The sequence below is a fragment of the Parambassis ranga genome, chromosome 17 (assembly GCF_900634625.1).
Source record: "Parambassis ranga chromosome 17, fParRan2.1, whole genome shotgun sequence".
Classification (NCBI taxonomy): domain Eukaryota; kingdom Metazoa; phylum Chordata; class Actinopteri; family Ambassidae; genus Parambassis; species Parambassis ranga.
Genome location: NC_041037.1, coordinates 17404065 through 17417376, shown reverse-complemented (window position 1 = coordinate 17417376; position 13312 = coordinate 17404065). Strand labels below are relative to the sequence as shown.

The 13312-nt window shown below is 41.8% G+C and overlaps 1 protein-coding gene across 1 annotated transcript in view; it reads left to right on the top strand.

The window, feature by feature from the left end:
• The first annotated feature begins 4361 nt into the window (after positions 1-4361).
• Positions 4362-13312, top strand: part of astn1 (astrotactin 1) — a 305771-nt gene continuing 296820 nt past the window's right edge. The window contains exon 1 of the mRNA XM_028427538.1: positions 4362-4659. Within this exon, the coding sequence (XP_028283339.1) occupies positions 4362-4659 (298 nt within the window). The remainder of the gene's footprint in view (positions 4660-13312) is intronic.

Below are 13312 nucleotides of genomic sequence, written 5' to 3'. Positions count from 1 at the left end.
TTGGTTGTTTTTGATGCTGATGGTCTGTATAAAAAAACTTCCAAACATTTTTAAAACTTTACCAGCAAAATCTCACTTTGCCCTCAAATGTTCTGTCATGTCCAACAGCAGAGAGGCCTGGAGCTACAGCAAATTAAAGTCATTTGAATACTGATGAATCTTCCATCACCAGTGTCTTCGGAAAACCATCAGGCCACTGTCAATAATTAATGCAAGATTTAGTCCACTTATTCTCTTCAATCACTTTTAAATATTTCACATGAGGGGGGCGGCTGAGGCCGGTCTGTGCATGTGCTTTATTTATTTTTAGCTCAGATGCCAAACATTGCCCTATTTTGGACTTAAAAATAAGTTTCTGATGAGGACATAAAGAGACAGAGACAGAAATGGCAGTTAATGGGAGACCACAGAGCTGCTTAAATATTAAATGGATGGACGGTGTTGACACAGAAAAACACAATCTACTTTTCTTACGGCTTTGCATCCAAATCCAAATGGCGATTGTGTGGTCAACAAAGCAGTCGAGGGATTTAGAGTCTGAAAGCCCTCTGCAAATTTCAGTCTCAGTGCAGTTTCAATGGATTCCTTTTGTGTGTGTGCGTGTGTTTGCTGTTGGTTTTATTGTTGTGAAATTTATTTGGTCAAAACGCACAGTTAAAAAAACTATAATGAAATCTTTGTTAGCTGAGAGGAGCTTTTAAATGCTTTTCTTGTAATATACTCAGACAATAAATACAAGACAAACAGACAAAAATACTCATACAATGATGAGTGTTTTTGGCATTTGGCCTCCATACATTTGCCTGTGGTTGGTGTTCAGTGGGACTCTCAATATAAGGTCTAAAGAGGTGTATATACAATTAAAGGAGAACATGGCTAAATAGACTAAAGACATTATTGAGGCAGTAGCTGGGGAAAGGGGAGTTCAGTGTAGAGCACTAACAAGTGAAATTGCTAGTAAATCACTTTTAGACCATTTGGGACAATACCTCTATCAGTTAGTGATGTCATTTCTGAAGGAAACATCCTGATCTCTGCCAGCTAAAGAATAATTAAGAATAATTAAAACAAACTTGTCACGTCATTAAAGCGATCATTATATTATAGTAAGACAGGTCACGATGCTCCCATTCCCGTTGCATTCATCAGAACACGTTGCTGATGTAGTAACCATCGATTGTAAACTACTTTTCATGATGCATTGTGGGATACATTAAACAAACTAACAATTCACACTACACTTTCAGACGGCACTGCAAACCGGCAAAGACACAATATAGGGCCATATATAGTGATTTCAGACACAGCCAATAAAACGGTGTGGAACCGTCTTAGAAGGAGAGAATGAACTGGCAAGCTCAGAAACTGCAAAACACCTGGAAGACCACAGAAGACAAGGACATCTATAGCACAGTCAAGAAACCTCTGGAGGAGGCAGGCGTGTCCGTGTCAATTTAGAATATAGATATAGAGGCTTCACTTAAAGGTGCAAAACACCGGTCACACTCAAGAAGACAAAATCCAGTTTAGACTTGCCAGGAAACGGTTAAAAAAGCCTGCCTTGTTCTGCAATAAGATTAATAATCATGACAAAGCTACTGACCCAAAGCATTGACATGTGCCAATGGAAGAGGCTCACTACTGATTATTGATGATGTGACTGCTGATAGTAGCAGCGGGGTGAATTCTGGAATGTATAGATCTACACTCTCTGCTCAGATTCATCCAAACACTGCAAGACTTACAGAACACCACTTTATATCGCAGAGGATTTTAGTACAGTGAACAACTCATCATCTTTCTGTTTACATATACATATACATTTTTTTTTCCTACGTGAATCTAGAGGCTGCTTTCCTGTGTAGCGACATCTGAGGAATGGATGCATAATGCAAAGCTCCAAGGTGGTTACCATCTTTCCATATCTGACACCTTTTGCATGATTTCAGCTGTGGGTGTTGCTGGCAGTCATTTAAATGCTCGAACCAATCACAACATGAGTCACGACAGGAATACAGAGCAGTAAACAATATTACAATATTACATCTATGTATGGGACTTAACTTCATCCACGGCAATCCCATCCATTTCTTTTTAACCCCAGTGAAGATGATCGCTTATGAAAATAAGCCGCTAGTGTTGATGGATGGTACGTCACTCTGGCCATTATTAACACTAAGCTGCATGGCAGAGAGGCTCAGCTTTTGCAGATGTGACTGAAACTACAGGAGACAAAGCACGGTACACACTGAGTGCTTCATCCACATTACTGTACAGAGCAGTTCGGAGCAGGGATATTTATTTTTCATGCATTGTCTCTGTCCATTTGCATAATTTCTTTCTGCGTTATTATGGAAATTGCTTGTGTTGCTATGCTGTATTTACATCCCTGCTGTTGGACTAAAGCTTTCATTATAAAAGAGCAATCTGCTTTAGTTTCAGTTGTTACAGAAATCATAATATTGGGCTAATTTTGAGCTTATTGTCTTAATTATACCCTGAAGTTGGGTCATTGTGTCAGCAGGATAAACAGAATCATATACAGAAATACTTTATTTATTTTATCCCATTTATTTATACCAGGGAGAAATTGTTCACATTCCAGGTGCTCCATGTATGATCCGAAATATCACCAAACTGTGGAGTTGTGTGTTGTGGAGAGGATGGAAGCTGTTCTCCAGGATCCCCTGCAGCTTAGACAGTCAAGGAGTCCAGCTCCACCCCCACAACATCACAGGTCCTTCTGATGAGTTTATTGAGTCTGTTTGGGTCCACTGCTTTCAGTCTGCTGCCCCAGCAAACGACGGCAAACAATATGGCACTGGCAACCGCAGATTCACAAAAGATCCTCAGACAGATGTTAAAGGACCGGAGCCTAGAGGCGGCTCTGGCCCTTCTTGTAGAGGGCTGTCCACACTCTGACCACAGATGGAGACAGGAGCCACGTGTGCCTTGGCCCTCTTCAGACCAGCTCCTTTGTAAAATTTTGATACTCTGCAAGTTCCAGGTCCAGCTCAGGGTCTAAGGCCTCTAACAGAAATCCTTATGCCTGAACCAGCAGCCTCAGGGTGTACATGCTTCTCCTTCAAGGCTTATTGCATTCACTTTACAGAGGAAGCTTATTTTTCATGAACAAGATGACAAGATATTTAAAGTCAGTCACTTGAAGCAACCCATCATCTCAAACCTGTAAAGACTTGGAGGAACCCTCTCTGTCTCTCTTGACTACATGACACCAAATCACAGCAGGGTGCCTCTCTCCTCTTAGGGAATGTTTTTTTTAAGGCAAGTTAATAAGTCCTGTCGGTTGTGACTGTGTGCACATGGAACTTTTTATGCAAAAAAATAGCACAGTGTTAAGTATCTGCATGTGTGTTTACAATATGGATACAGATTTTTAACTCTTAAAGGTAGGGTAGGAGATTTGGAAAACTCAGTGAGAGTCAGCCAGATTTTGAAAGTCAACACACGCCCCGTTCTCTCGGAGCTCACCCCGAAGCCACGCCTCCCAACCAGGCTGTGACTTCAGCCATCATGCACGTACCTCTCTGGTGTGCGCAGAGCAGGAAGAGAGTGACAACCAGCCAATAGTCTGCGCAGGTGCGCCTCGTAGGATTGGCTGATGTTCTTAGCATTTTATAGCGTCCACAGATGATTCATATTCTTCGTTTTAAAGCAAAACTGCCGAACTAATCAGTTGCTATCGGATTGTAAAGAGAAGTTAATTTAACAAAAAGTGCATCAGAATGAAATCTCCTACCTTTAACTTGTGTTTTCCTCATAGTCTACCAGTGCCACACTGTTTGTGGGCCACTGCAGGCAGTGTTCACAGTCAGCCTGTGCATCTGTGGCATCAATTATGCAATTATGCATGCGCCCAAGTCAAGTGTCCACCCAATCAAAGAGGTCAGGCAAGCTACTACAGATGCACAGTGGTGGTGGCTTGGTGATGATATGCAAATTTGTATGAGTGCAAATATACAATTAAATTACAAATGATGGTGCTATTGGTGATGGGACCCTCAGGGGCACCCCTGGGTGCACATCCTGTTGGTGATCTATGCTCAGCCATTAAGCTGCCGTTTGCTGATCAATTACTGTAAGGGGGTCAGCAGCATTAAAACCCAGTCAATGTTCAGTCAGTGCTGCCTCTAGAAAAAAGATATTATTGATAATGCTTGAAAAAAAAAAAAAGAGGCGTTTGTTTCCCACACTGAGAGAGGCCGCCGGTGTAACTCGGCCCCCGCCTCCCCCCTCCTCACTTTACTCCGCCGGGCTGCGAGGCTGGAAGCAGCCTGACAGAGAAACAGCTGAGGAGGGGAGAGAGGAAACGGAACGACGCGAAGATCGCGAGCATCAACATGGGGCCGACACCGTTTTTGCAGCTCCTTCTGGGTCTCACATGGCTCCTTCTGGCTTTCAAAATTGCTAAAGTCCGATGTCTAAACGGCGACGACGACCAGAACCAGGACAGCGACTGTAAGATGAAGAGCGTCACCGTGTCGGCGCTGCCGTTTTTGAGGGAAAACGACCTGAGCATCATGCACAGTCCGTCGGCCTCCGAGCCCAAGCTGCTGTTCTCCGTCAGGAACGATTTTCCCGGAGACGTCGTGGTGGTGGACGACCTGGAAAACACCGAGCTCCCCTTTTTCGTCTTAGGTGAGTGTTTGACACAACACGGTGTGCGCGGTTCATTAGCTGCTAATTAAGCGGATTAACCCCCCCAGTATATGTTATTATTACACCGGAGCATCTGTCTGTTAGCTTAGGCCTGGTTTCACTGCATGCTTTTCACTGTTTTACCAAACAAACAGGCTGAATAACCACCGGGACGGATAGCTACAGCTAGCAGCTGCTTGTATATGCTATAACCACTTGTTCTACGGCTGCTAATTAGCTTAGCCTCTTATTGATTACACCCAGGTGTGCTAAATGAACAATTAGCTGTTGTTATTGCAATAACAGGCCGCCTAGCATACTGATGCTAAAAAAGAATGTCGTTTTCTATTAAAGTACTGTCACAAAAACACTAATGTGTGAGAATATCACCCCTTTATGTACTGTATGTTCATTCAGGAGTATTTACCTGCTAGCTTACACACGTGCTTCTGTTAGCTACATGTGTAGGAGAGCACTTGCTAGCATTCAGCCAGAGTCCCGTCACTTCAGTGCAACTTTTAGGCTCATGTAGATTCTGTTTTTGTGCGGTTACTGTGTCACGTCAGTGGCTGGTAAGTTGTGTAGCAGATAAAGCCTTTGTGGTAGGTTTTAGACTGTACTACACAAGTTGTTTTTCTAGGTTTTAGCCTAAATCAGTCCTCATAAAGAGCTGAAGGTGTGTTTGAGTAACAGGGACCTTGGTGGAGAGCTGGTCTCTGTCCGTGGTGCTGAACTTCCTCTGCAGCACATATTGACAAGTTTGCATGGAGGAGCCGGGCGCTCACTGCGAGCACTGAGGCGACCCGAGCTGCACTCAGGGGCTCTGTGAGGTTTGCAGTGTCATATTTACACAGCCAGTTGTGTGTTTGGATTTTGTGTGTGTCAGAGCTGTCACTGGCTGCTCTGTGTTGTATTGACCCATGTCAGCAAGCAGCAGGAAAGCAGTGGGGAAAAAAAGAATGTCAAAATGTCAGATCACGTTTCCAGTTTAGTACAGATTGTACTCTGTAATGTATGCATCTTATTTATAGTGTTATTTATACATGTAGTGTGAGTAAGTCATTTTTACTTGAAAAAAACATACATAAAGATTTTTTTTACAGACTATGCTGACAAAGATAGTTCAGTTTCTTCTTTCCCTGCAGCCGGACCAAGGTAACATTTTCTTTTTAAACGAAATATGAGTTTATTTTATTTAAGCATGTTCACCTGCTTTCTCTACAGACCCTATGTGTGTCGAATTAAATAGGAAACTGAGAATATGTAATTAGAGGGTAAATATGCACACCTAAGGCAGCCCTAAAACCAGTGCTTTGTACTGTGCTAATGAATTACTGCAACATTTATTATCATCTGTCATTCTGCTTATAGTTCCACACATTCTTTGATCTTATAGTCTCATGTCAGAAAACAGTGAGAAATGTTCATTGCAATTATTAATATCCCAATATGTGGCCTTTAAATTGCTTGTATCTTGCAGACTTCAAAGTTTTTCTAATGATGTAAACAAAGAATAGCAACAAATCCTCATGTGACATTCTTTTTGAACTTTAGATTCTTAAAATCAAAATAACAAAAGGAAAGTCAGTTATTTACTTATTTTATCCAACTATAAACTCTCTTTTGAATTATAACTTCATCGTTTGGGCTGTAAAATGATCCTCAGTGTTCAGTAAAGTTGCATCCACAAAGTGACATTTTTATCTGCATAACTCTTCAGAGCTTGAATGTTTTGAGTAATGTAAATAAAAAGTGTTCGTCTAACCATAAATTAACGATGATTTGTTCCTCAGTGATGACTGCAGTTGCACAGCTCTTCTTGGTGAGCTCTCAGGGTGCCCAGTATCAATTTAGCTTGAAAAATTACCTTGCTAATTGCTATAATTGATGATTTTCTGTCCATTGCACTCCAGATATATAGTTTTTCACAGTTCAGAGAGTTCCGATATAGTCAATAGTGGACCTTTTATTGCTGTGTTCTACAGTAAAGGCATAAAGATATAATATAATGTTGCAGATGCTTTTCATCCATTTAGCACTCTAGTATTGAGTTACAAGACTTTTCCTTTGTTAGTTTTTTTAATTGTGGTAATACTTTATGTTGTGATTAGTTAAAGTGTGTATGTTAAACCCTGTGCTGTGAGCTCAGCCTGGATAATGGAAAGTATTTCTGTAGACTGGTGGGCGTTCCAGCATGTACCAATGATCGACAGCGTCCCCATTCTGTGTAAACAAATCATCGACATGCTGCAGCTGAAACCAGATTTAATTTGAATTCTGAATAAATCAGCAACACTCTGTCCAGCACAAGCACAGCTTCTCATCCATGCCTCAAAGTAGGAACAAGACACAATGTCTGTTTACTTTCTCTGCATCTAAAAGAGACACAGCAGCTGGGAAAAACATCTGACATAGGGCTGAACGATCTATCGTTTTAGACCGAAAATCGCGATCTCAGATGACGCGATTTTGAGATCGTCAAAGCCGCGATTTTTTGCACTGCTCCTAACTGAATCAGGTTTTGTTTTGTCAAATGCTACGGCTGAAAACGAAAAGAAAACGGAGGAACTGGTCCCTAAAACGAACTCCACCTTTATGTTCGGTGCTGTTTCTGCCGGCAGCAGCGGCGCGTCTTCTAAGCCTGTGTCTGTGTCTGTGTGCGCGCGCGACGTGTGTCGCAGTGGAAGGGCCGCGTGTAAATGCTACGAGCACGTACGCGCCCACCTCTCTGAACATTACCAGCTCCTTATATTCAGGTTCGCTGCTGTTGTGCCGTCAGCAGCTCTTCTACACCTGTGTGTGTGTGTGTGTCAGTGTCGCGTGTGTGTGTATGTGTGTGTCGTGTGTGTGTGTGTCGCGTGTGTGTGTGTACATCAGATGCAGACAGAGGCAACAGCTAATGACGTCACCAAAACAATAACGCAGGCATTTGATGAAGAGGCTCCATATGAGGACTAAACGGTGGACAGAGGTGACAGCAGCAGCTCCGTTTTTCCTTAGACATGATTCCCATTAAAGTTTGATCATTTGTTCTAAATCACATTGAACTTTAAGAGTTACTTAAGTCTCAATACTGTATTTACTGTTTAACCTTAGGAGGCACACTTCAGTCTGTTTAAATGACTGTTGAATAATACTTTACAGAACTACATTAGTCTTCTTTTAACCTATTTGAAATAAAACTTTATTTTGTTCTGTAATTGTTATTTGAATTTTCATGTTTATTAAAACTAATACTGAGTGCACGTTATCAGAGTTTACATTTAGATCTACTGATAGTTTTTGAGAAGTGACAGAGTAGCTACCTGAAGTCATTTACACAGAAACATGTTTGACATGATTTGAAAAAAATCATGGATGAAATCGAAATCGCAATATTTGCCAGAAAAAAATCGCAATTCAATTTATTCTTAAAATCGTTCAGCCCTAATCTGACACTTGGACTCAGAATAAAGTCCATTTCAGCTGGTCTGATGTTAATTTCTTGCGTTTCATAGTTCAAACACTTTTCCACTTGTTATTGTTCTCCCGTAGATGTGGTTTTACTTTTGAGTCTCTTTTAACAGCTGATGGTGAAATGTGTTTGCTCACTACTTGAACTAATGGTAGCAGTGACATGTGCTGTAATTTAAGGTGCTGGTAATAGAGTTCTAATGAACTGATCCTCTGCAGGAGAAGAAAGTCTTTCTGTAGTTGGATTTAAAGAAGTGTCAACATCTTTGAGGATTAATAAGTTGTGTTTTTTATGCTGATTTGAGTGGATCCATTGTATGTCCACATCCATTACCTTCTGATATGTTCCACAATTAGGTGAAATCACAAAGTCAAAAGTCCAACAAAGTGATCTGTTTTTGCAGTTTATTTCTATGATAAATGCTGTAATTTTGCTCATAATTGACTGCCCGAATACAATGGTAGTGGTCATAATTGAATTTATATATATATATTCACACTTCAAATTTCACCCTACAAAATAGTGCACTACTTCAGAAAGTAGTGTCAGTGTCTTAGCTCGACTCAGTTCTGTTTACCATATAATTTCTGTCTGCCTTAATTAACAGACATATGGTTATAGGGAATAGTGCTCTGGAGAGCCCTAATGATGTGTGCCGTCTTATTGGGTTTACACCATGAGACCTTTGTGGCTTTTTGAATAGTTTGAATAGTTACTGGCTTAATTTAGACAACGTTTAATTTATAATGGGGTGGAGGGAAATAAGAAAAGACAAACCCACAGCACAACAGCTCTGTCACCACTGGTGATGCATATTAATTCATCTGAATTTGTGTCTGACGTAGTGTTCTGCTCCGGGACAGCAAACTTTTAATGAAAACTCACACCAGGGAGTCCAACACAATTCTACATTTATGGTGCTGGTAACATCCTGACTACCCAAATATAAACAGTGAAGCAGCTGACACTTTTGTTTATGGCTTGATTTCCTTTGCCATTTAACAAAATCTCCTTTGTGAAATAAGGAGGGGTCCGCTTTGAATTATAATATTGAGCTAACACTGTTTAGCTGTATTGATAAAACACTGTAATTACATCTAGACCGGTGTGATAAGATCGCTCCTGAATACTATTTGAGGAGGAGCACTAAACTCCTTGTGGCTGTTTTTGGGGGATCCAATTGTCGCAGTCTCATACCGGCACTCTTTATATTGTTGGATCTGCCATAGCCTCTTGATGATTAATGTGGTTCACACTCTCAGCATGTTTTTATGTCCCTTTACCAGTATATAAAGTGTGTGAGATGCCATGCCAGCTGCAGACATCCGTGACTGCATCTGTGAATGAACTTTGAACTGTAGGCCCTGGGTGTCCAAATTGGCCCTCAGCTTGTGTCCTAAAATTTTTGCCCCCCAGCTAAACAGAATAAATCATACGAAATCAACAGGCAATTCTTATTTTTAACTCATTGTGTAATGTCAGCTCATGCTGTCTGCGTTGTCATAGTGCGTCACAAGGTGCCGTAGAGCTTGGACGACGGTTACGGCAACGCAGACGGCTCTGAAGGTGCACAGCACTGGTTCAGCACTTCGACACAGTTCACCACAAGACCAAACTTGCTTATGCATACAACCTTCTATCAGAGAGTATGTGCTTAAATTCTGGTGTTTCCTTGGCTCTGTGGTGGATTTGGAATGGATTTGTACTAATGTTACCTTAAACAACACCTTGGTCAGGCTCCACAGTACCAAGCCACTTGTGTGGCATCTTTTTTCTAGAGCATTTTGTTTGATCAGTCTTGCTCTTATTCTTTGTATACTACTATCACCAGCGTGTGGAGGGCAAGTTTTGATTAAATCCATCTTGCCCTCCACACGCTGCAGGTTTCCAGTGTCAGAGGACGCAAAGCAGCACCAGAGCATCACTGAGCATTGCCATGCTACACTGTAGGGAGGCTGTACTTTTCAATGTATGCTTCATTTTACCTCCTCCAGACATAACGCTGATCCATAGAACCAAAAAGTCTCAGATTTCTTTTATTGCTCCCTAGACCAGAATCCTAAAACCTCTTTGACTTATTTATATAATTTGAGCAAATTTGAGCTGTGTTTTCTTGTGCTTTTAGGTCAGTAGTGGTGCACGACTTTGGGCATAGAGCCCTCCTGCTCCAGGATTTTGCAGTCAGTTGAGGGTGTTGCTGCCTCCTTAAGACATGGTGGCAGCCGTTGATAGCTTCCTCTACTGCTACATCCAGGTAGTGTAGCCACTGTTCCTTTAACTTTGGAATTATGTTTCCAAATGTATCTAGGAGCATTCAGTGCCTTTGCCAGCTTTTGTGCAAGGCAATGATCTCTTCTCTGAACTTTTTCACAATTCTCTTAATTGGCCACATTTCTAACATGCAATCAAATGTGAATCCAGGTGTTTGAGGTGTTTTATCTCAAGCACACCTGATGCAACTGAAGAACCCCTTAACTGGTTGTATCAAGTGTGCTTAAGACTAGGGGTGGGACGGTATATGTGTTTCGGTTCAGGGTGTGTGTTCTGTTCGGTTCGGTAATACACGGAGGCGTTTTTACCACAGCATGGAGACGAGTGTTGGCAACTTGGCGTCTCTCTCGCTACATTTGGCAGCTTTTCAAACTTTTTTTAATCAAAAGCAACTAGTGACTCTCGCTGGTGACTTTTGGAGACTGGCGTGAAATCATTCTGCAGTCAGGCTACTGTCCTCGACAAGCAGCGACCGTGAGCTCCTCCCCCGGATCAACGCACTCACAGCCGGTCAGTCTCTGTAGCTTCACGCAGCAGGTTCAGCTGCAGACAGAGCAGAGAGACCCACAGCACTCTGCGTTAAATCGTGCGCAAAGCTGCCGCTGGTCCCGTCAATGCTTACAGAGCGGGATGTAAATAGCATATTTCAATGGCAAAAATAAAAATAAAACCAAGGACATCAGTAACGTTAGCTTAGCCTAGCGTAGTCATAGAGTTCAGTCTATCCGACCAGCATGTAATGAGCAACGGTGGACAAAGCAACACACGCTCTCTACCCGACGGTGTGTGTCTGTGTGTGTGTTTGTCTGTGCATGTGTCTGTGTGTGTACACATCGGGCCTCTGTGCGCAGACAGCAGCGCAGACAGAAATGTCATGCTGCCGTGCAAATAAGATAAATAACATGAGCTGTTTATTTTTTTTTTTTATTTTAGATACTGTATTAATCCCAGAGGGAAATTCGTTACGGCTGCTGCACAAGCAGTGTCATACAATGACTAGCAAGGCGCGCCACAGGCTAGGGTGAAGTGTCTTGCCCAAGAACACACAACAGTGACTAGGGAGGAGTTGGGATTGAACCACCAACCTTCCAGTTATTGGACAACCCTGCTATCCCACTGCGCCACTGTTTAATAACAGAACAAGGTGTAGACCTGTTCTATAGGAAAGGTCTTAAATGGCTTCTGTTATGATCTGGTGCTATAAATTAAAAAGAAATTAAATATACTTGACCTGATATAATGATGGGGAAACACTGAACTGATTCTTAAATATGTTGAATGTTGGATAAATAGGCTGTGTATTTTATGCTCAGCTGGTATTTCCAGAGTGTTAAAAGTAGAAAAAACCTCAGCAATGTAAACCGAACCGAAAACCGTGACCTCAGAACCGTGATACGAACCGAACTGTGGATTTAGGCCCCGTTCACACTGGGGAAAAAATGTGGCTTAAGCAGGATTTGGCCGCATCCAGATCAATCCAGATGTGTTTTTTTCCGAGTGTGAACACCTCCAATCTGGCTGAATCCAGTTTGATTTCAAGCCGGCTAGATCCACCCTCGAGAGGTGGATCTAGCAGGATTGGCTCAAATGTGGCTCAGGTGTGAATGCAAATGTGGCTAGCGAATACAGCTTGCCACATTATTAGCCATATTACGAGGCGCCACCTAGTGGTTTGGAGAACAGCAAACACGCTGGATGAAGCCAGATTGAGTGCAGACACAACTGTGTGCTAGCCAGATTTGAAAATAGGTCTGAACGCATCCAGCTTAAAGGCTGTTTGGGCTCAATCCTACTCTAGCTGGAATGACTTTCTCCAGTGTGAACGGGGCCTTAGTGTTCCACCCCTACTTAAGACCACACCTAATTGCAATTGTGTGCTCTTATGAGGAATTCTAATCAGGCGGTTGAATGATTTGGAGACTGCAGTAGTCATTGAAAGTAGAATTTAGTGTTGAATTTGTAAAACTTCCTTGTAAAGCTAGTTTTATTTAACTATTTAAACTGTTCTTGTCATTGTCATTTGTTTTTGCAAACACCTGAAAAAAAATAAATCTAACTGTAGGGGTTAAATCATGTTTATTGCAACTGTAGGTGCTGCTAATATCACTGTGTTTGAGAACAAGTAAACAAGTAATTCTTTAGTGAATTACAGTCAAAATTGCGTTGGGATCTACCACTAGTGGAAGAGCTCAAGTACATCAGTACATCAGTTTATTTATAGTAGCCTTAAGTATGCCTGCTAAAGAAATAGTAGAGAAGATACTTTTATGTCAGGAACGGGCTTCTCCTGTATCTGTTACTGGAGCAGGGAAGAAACAGCCTGGGGTGTCCCACTCCCAGTGGAGTTTGCTCCTGATAGTCTACAGCAAAAACTGTTTCACAATAATACATTCAAAGCTGTGTCTCTGCTGTAATGCCCCTCTATGTGCACAAAGTTGTGTAGTTGTGTGCTAACACTGTATACTGTAGTTTGAATTCTGTTTTAAAAGAAAGATAGAAAAGAAAGTTGTCAAACACTTGCTGCACTACCATAGACTTAGACACATCTCCCCAAATATACTGCATAGGCTGTTTACTCATATCCATTAGAGTACTGTATTAATCAGTCTCTTCCTGGCAGAAAGAGCAGAGTTTATGTATGGAAAGTTAAAAAGTAGGCACCACTGCAGCTGACATCAATTCAGCCTTCTTTCAAGTTGATAGTAAAGAGACTGAGCATCCTTTTAAATGCAACACACCTGTGGCTCTTTGACTTAAGACTCTGACCACTTCAATCAGTTTAATATACAGAACCCCTCTTTGCATCAGCACCAGCAGTGAGCCCTGCTGGCAGCTGCAGTCCCCCGTCCTCCTTCATGTCTCATCAAGACACATTATACTCAGCTAATCCTCAGTAATCATTTGAAGAGACACAGAGATGAGAATATT